Consider the following 5,677-nt stretch of genomic DNA (forward strand, 5'->3'; position numbering starts at 1 on the left):
TCTCAGTTAGACTATTTCTTAAATGATCCATATTTGTTTCACACAACAATATCATAGGAGGTTCTCTCACAAAGGTTTGTCTTTATTACAATAGAACATACACTTATATACATGAGACAGCAACGTGAAAATGCATGGATGAAAGGAGGTGTGCTCAGAAGCATTTCCTGTGAACAATGGAAGGGCCGGCCTCATCGTACTCCTGCTTGCTGATCCACATCTGTTGGAAGGTGGAGAGGGAAGCCAAGATGGAACCACCAATCCAGACGGAGTACTTCCTCTCAGGTGGAGCAATGATCTAAGGAAATGTTAAACACCATTTAATCAGAATACTTTAATCCCTAAGGAAATTATCTGGGTTACAGTTGCTCAAGGTCAATAACAGTAACAGACTGAACTAATTAAATAATTCAATATATTACAAAGTTTACGAAATAAATGTTCATGATGTGTTAATTGACTTCATCCATGAGTGTATTTACTTAAAACGTCTGCAATTCTCTCACCTTGATCTTCATGGTGCTTGGTGCCAGGGCTGTGATTTCCTTCTGCATACGGTCAGCAATACCAGGGTACATGGTGGTGCCACCAGAGAGCACATTGTTGGCATACAGGTCCTTACGGATGTCAATGTCACATTTCATTATGCTGTTATAGGCAGTCTCATGGATACCAGCAGACTCCATACCTGGTGGAAAACAAGTAAAAAGATTAAAAAGGCGTTTTGTAACATAGACAGAAACAGTGTAACTCAAGCATCGAGACTGAACTCACCAATGAAAGAAGGCTGGAAGAGGGTCTCTGGGCAACGAAAACGCTCATTACCAATGGTGATGACCTGACCATCGGGCAGCTCGTAGCTTTTTTCCAGGGAGGAAGAGGAGGCAGCAGTGGCCATCTCATTTTCAAAGTCAAGAGCCACGTAACATAACTTCTCCTTGATGTCACGCACAATCTCACGCTCAGCTAAGGACCAGAACGTTTAGCTATTTAGGAAAATCCAATTCATACATTTTTAATACGCAAAATAATTAATCAAGATGGCATAGTCCTACCAGTTGTGACAAAGGAGTAGCCACGCTCAGTCAGGATCTTCATCAGGTAGTCAGTAAGATCACGACCGGCCAAATCCAGACGCATGATGGCATGTGGGAGAGCATAACCCTCATAGATGGGAACATTGTGTGTTACACCATCGCCAGAGTCCAGCACAATACCTTTAACGCGCAAATAAGAGCAGCAGTTCAGCTATGTCACACATCACTCACTATACAATGTTGCTGACATCACTGAGAACACATGCTGCTGTAGGGGGATTAGCACCTCCACTTGACAAGGAGACAGATGACAGACACAATAATAGTGTAAACACACACATCATACACATCTCTTGCTTAAGTACTGGATCTGTATTTTACATTCTGGAATAACTGATCTCAGACTCAAATAAACACCTGGAAAAATGATTGAAGTTTACTGACCAGTGGTACGGCCAGAGGCATACAGAGACAGCACAGCCTGGATGGCCACATACATGGCAGGAACGTTGAAGGTCTCGAACATAATCTACAAGAGAAAGCAAGCAGAATCAGAGGGAGAAGAAACACACAACTTACGTATAAATGGGGTCTAAAACAATTGATTAGTTGCTTTAAATACCTGAGTCATCTTCTCCCTGTTGGCTTTGGGGTTCAGGGGAGCTTCAGTCAGCAGGGTGGGGTGTTCCTCAGGAGCTACACGCAGCTCATTGTAGAAGGTGTGGTGCCAGATCTGACCGAGGAAAGAGAAGAAATCTGAAATAACTGAATAAGCAACAACCTGATCTTACTAACGAGGCACCAAATGCTCTTATAATGGCTGTAAAGATAAAGTGGGGTGTAGGTGAAATTGCACAAACCTTCTCCATATCATCCCAGTTGGTGATGATGCCATGCTCAATGGGGTACTTCAGTGTCAGGATACCCCTCTTGCTCTGGGCCTCATCGCCTACATAGCTGTCTTTCTGACCCATACCCACCATCACACCCTGAAAAAAGACACATGAGCTGGAGTATAAAACACATGAAAACAGTTACCCTAAACATCTTTTTAACATTGCACTAAGATAGTTTTTTGCTTGGAGCATACCTGGTGGCGGGGCCTTCCAACGATGGAAGGGAAGACAGCACGGGGAGCGTCATCTCCAGCAAATCCAGCCTTGACCAAGCCAGAGCCATTGTCGCACACAAGGGCGGTAGTCTCATCGTCGTCACACATGATGAGGCTTTACTGGGGTGATCTAAAATTTGATGAGAAGGTTTAGGCTGGTTGTTAGGACCATCTGCCTAAATTCTCCGTCATGTAAACTAAGGATGTGTTATTGTTGAACAATCACTGACTTTATTGTTGGAGCAGCTGATTAAATGAGACCCTTTAGAGATAGAGTCAGTCACTCGTGTGGTTAATAGATACGTATTAGCTGTGATTTAACAGTCCTTTGAAGAGCAGCCAGCACTATCTGATAGCTGCTCTTATGGTATTATCACTTGTGAATACTAACTCAATTCAGTGGGTGCTACAGAGCTAATTCGATGTGGATGGATGCTATTTTTGTCCGACCCTTGTCAGAAACCCCTGATACCATATCTCCACAGCCACGATTGTTCCTGGGGTATCTAAGAGCTGCTGAGGTAGCACCAAAAAGGGCCACAACCGGGAGACCTGTGAGCTATTTTAAGCTCAGCACCCCCACAGCCGTTAACAGGGTTAAACAAGTGACACATTGATCTCTTGCTATTTCAGGTCAGAGAGAAGTGCCTGGCCAGCACCCATCTGTCTGTACGCTGTGACACTCGGGTTTTACTACTTGCTTCTGTGACCCAGCTGCCTCTAAACCTAAGCCACTGAGTCACTGGTAAATTTAACCAACATCCTCTCAGAGTTGCACTTTCCAAGTACCACTCTAGTGTGACTTTGTAGTGTATCGGTATACTTTGTGAGACTTTGCACACTACAAAGTGTACCGATCACAGGAAAACACATCACCCCACTGTCAGTCGTTTGTGGCATCACATGCAATCAAACCATTTTAAGCAAAAAACAGGTAGAAATAACACCAGCTTTCACTGTGCTCCACAAATCCAGTCAGTGATTCTAACTTCTGAGGACGCTGAAATAACCTAATCTATTCTCTCATAAAAGTAAAAAAAAATAAAATCCTTCATTTCAAATAACAGGTAGTAACTTTCCTGAAGGTAAAAAGAAGGCAGTTGCACAAGCAGATACCTCTTCAGTGATTCAAAGAGACACACTTTGAAATGTACTCACCTAAGCAAGCTGGAACACAGATGCTTCCACTGGGATGCAGGGTCACAGTCAGAGGATCCCCTTAAATATGCCCCACAATGGGTCGAAGGACAAGGGGCGGGGCTGAGAGTTCACGCGAGTCCAAATAAGAGCTGCCAGCAAAAATCCTCATGCCCTTGGAAATGTGTGTTTCACATACATGGAAGAGACTTCTCTACAGTGCACTCCTACTCGCTCACAGTTTAAACATGACATGTTAGTTGAGTTATTCTTGCTTTTCGGATGCACCCACAGATGACTATTGATATGAACTACTGAAAGTTTTTTTCAAAAACTGGTGTAGATGGTTGTTATATGTAGGTCTTTAAAAAAGCTTTTTAAGATAATTAAGCATTTTTCTATATTGTTACTAAAACTACATCGGATGTCTTTCTTTATATAACTATACTGTAGAACAAGATTAATAAAGGAAAGGAAGAAAGGAACATAAGGCATCATCTGCATTTTAGTTACAGTGCAATCTCTTAATAGCTCTCAAATAATGTCAAAGTCTTGATAAAGTGTCTGTATAATATTTGAAATGATGTGTCTCCCAATGCGGAACAAATGCAACTCATCCCTCGCAGGTTTTGCTGATCCATCCAGTCAAGACAGCGTGACTGGTGTCTCGCTAAGGAGATGAAAACAACCACTCTGCTGGTATGTGCACTGAGCCTCCTCAGTGTGTGCAACAGCTGATGGTATTGCCAGAAGGGCTCTATCTGATCTGGCTCTCTGTGTCAGCGCTCCATCATGATTGGCTCAGCTGTCTCCTTATAGGGTGATGGTGAGGAACAGAGTCATTAATGAGCAGCCACTGAGGTTTCACAGCTTGCAATGAGGAATTCCATATAAGCGCCACTCACTGCTTAAGGTGCATTTTCCTTTATGTCCACTGAACCTCGTGATGTAATATTTTCACATCTGTGAATGAATGATACAAACATTTGGCATAATCGTTGGTGTAGCACAAGAATGTTCCCTTTGGGATTTTTCTGTATCTCAGGAAATGTCACTCATTTATTTGTAATGATTACAACAATAATTAAGTAAATATGAGGAAGAATAACTCTGATCTAAAAGAGAAATATGTGCAGTATATGATAGGCAAAGGAATGTGAGAGCATTCTTCTGCTCCACACTGCCCCAGCAGACACAAGTGCCTCCTATTTATAGCTGTACTCCACAGATAGGAGCTGGATGCAGACGAAGCATCACATAGTTATCTGCATGACAAAGAGGACTTTTAATAGAAGACTGGATTTATATTGTTTAGATACAAGAAAGTAAGGGGTGTGATTCACAGTAAAAATATAACAAAGGGCGACAGTTACAGAGCAAAATTAGGAAACAGAATTCAGTCTTGAACTGTGAGGATTATAAAAAACTAAATAAAGAATACCTCAGGTGTATTTATGGGTGGAGAGGGACATTATGGGATAACTATCACTCCATCCATTCATCAGTCTCACGCCCAGTTTAGGATCACAAGTTAAACTAATGTACATGTGTCTGTGCTTTGGGAAGAAGCCAAGGTTCCCCGCTCAGCAAAAAACTACAAATCCCTTTTCAGAAAACGTGGAGCGCTGTGTAAAATAAAATAAAAAACAAACAACTGAGTGAGGTGCACATTAATGAAATCCTTAATTCGGACTGTGGAAATATATCCTGTGCGGAACCTGGGATTTTTATTTATTTACAACCCAAAATCCCCAAACTTGGAAAACTGTGTGAAATTCAAATAAAAACAGTATGCAATGATTAGCAAACTTTGGAAACCAATGTTTTATTCACAATAAATCCTTGAAAACATATAATTTGTTTAACCTGAGACATTTTACCATTTAATTAAAAACATGCATATACGGGTTTTAGATCAACATATACCTCCATGCAGATGACGCCTTTATAAGGAAAGAGGTGCTCACACTCAGGCGAGTGCATTTGATTAGCAGCACATAGCTACAGTTTACCCTCTGCATTTGTTATGACTCGTGGGCTGTACTCAGTTTTCCACACTTCTTATGCATTCCGGCATGAACCGTTCATTTCACTGCATTCCCCTCATTTTAAGACCTACTGATGACTGATACGTCCTCATTAAACCTTAGCATTGAAATATGGTGTATTTCCTTTTTTTGAAGACTGTAACTTAAACTGATAAATCACATATTAAACTACATATTTAAAAAAATGTTTATTAAAACTAACCAACATTTTCCACCAATTCAATTCAAATTCTTTATCGTCCCACAAGGGGAAATTCCACTCTCAACAGGCTTCACACCGAGACCGTGATGATTACTGCTCTCTGGAGGCCCTCTTCGACACGGCTACGTGATGACGTTTCACA

General features: G+C 41.5%; 1 protein-coding gene across 1 annotated transcript; it reads right to left on the bottom strand.

Annotated features, from left to right (window-relative positions):
• Window positions 1–61: 61 nt before the first annotated feature.
• On the bottom strand, window positions 62–3,459 carry actc1b (actin alpha cardiac muscle 1b). Its single transcript, XM_085257341.1, has 9 exons — window positions 3,307–3,459; window positions 2,128–2,278; window positions 1,898–2,026; window positions 1,660–1,770; window positions 1,482–1,566; window positions 1,056–1,217; window positions 775–966; window positions 507–688; window positions 62–298 (listed from the first exon to the last, which is right to left on the bottom strand). Exons 2-9 carry the CDS (start codon window positions 2,254–2,256, stop codon window positions 155–157), a joined length of 1,134 nt encoding a protein of 377 aa, XP_085113467.1. The 5' UTR covers window positions 2,257–2,278; window positions 3,307–3,459; the 3' UTR covers window positions 62–154.
• Window positions 3,460–5,677: the final 2,218 nt, after the last annotated feature.

Source organism: Mchenga conophoros, linkage group LG19, assembly GCF_057382185.1.
Source record: "Mchenga conophoros isolate Kocher_MC1m ecotype Shallow Benthic linkage group LG19, M_conophoros_male_GT1.1, whole genome shotgun sequence".
Lineage (NCBI taxonomy): Eukaryota > Metazoa > Chordata > Actinopteri > Cichliformes > Cichlidae > Mchenga > Mchenga conophoros.

Bases quoted from the DNA above. Each gene is read 5' to 3' on its own strand.
- actc1b (XM_085257341.1), bottom strand. From the start codon at position 2,256: ATGTGTGACGACGATGAGACTACCGCCCTTGTGTGCGACAATGGCTCT. The intron at 2,027-2,127 runs GTATGCTCCAAG...GTCTTTTTTCAG, and splicing joins TTGGAAGGCCCCGCCACCAG to GGTGTGATGGTGGGTATGGG. The intron at 1,567-1,659 runs GTATTTAAAGCA...TTTCTCTTGTAG, and splicing joins ACAGGGAGAAGATGACTCAG to ATTATGTTCGAGACCTTCAA.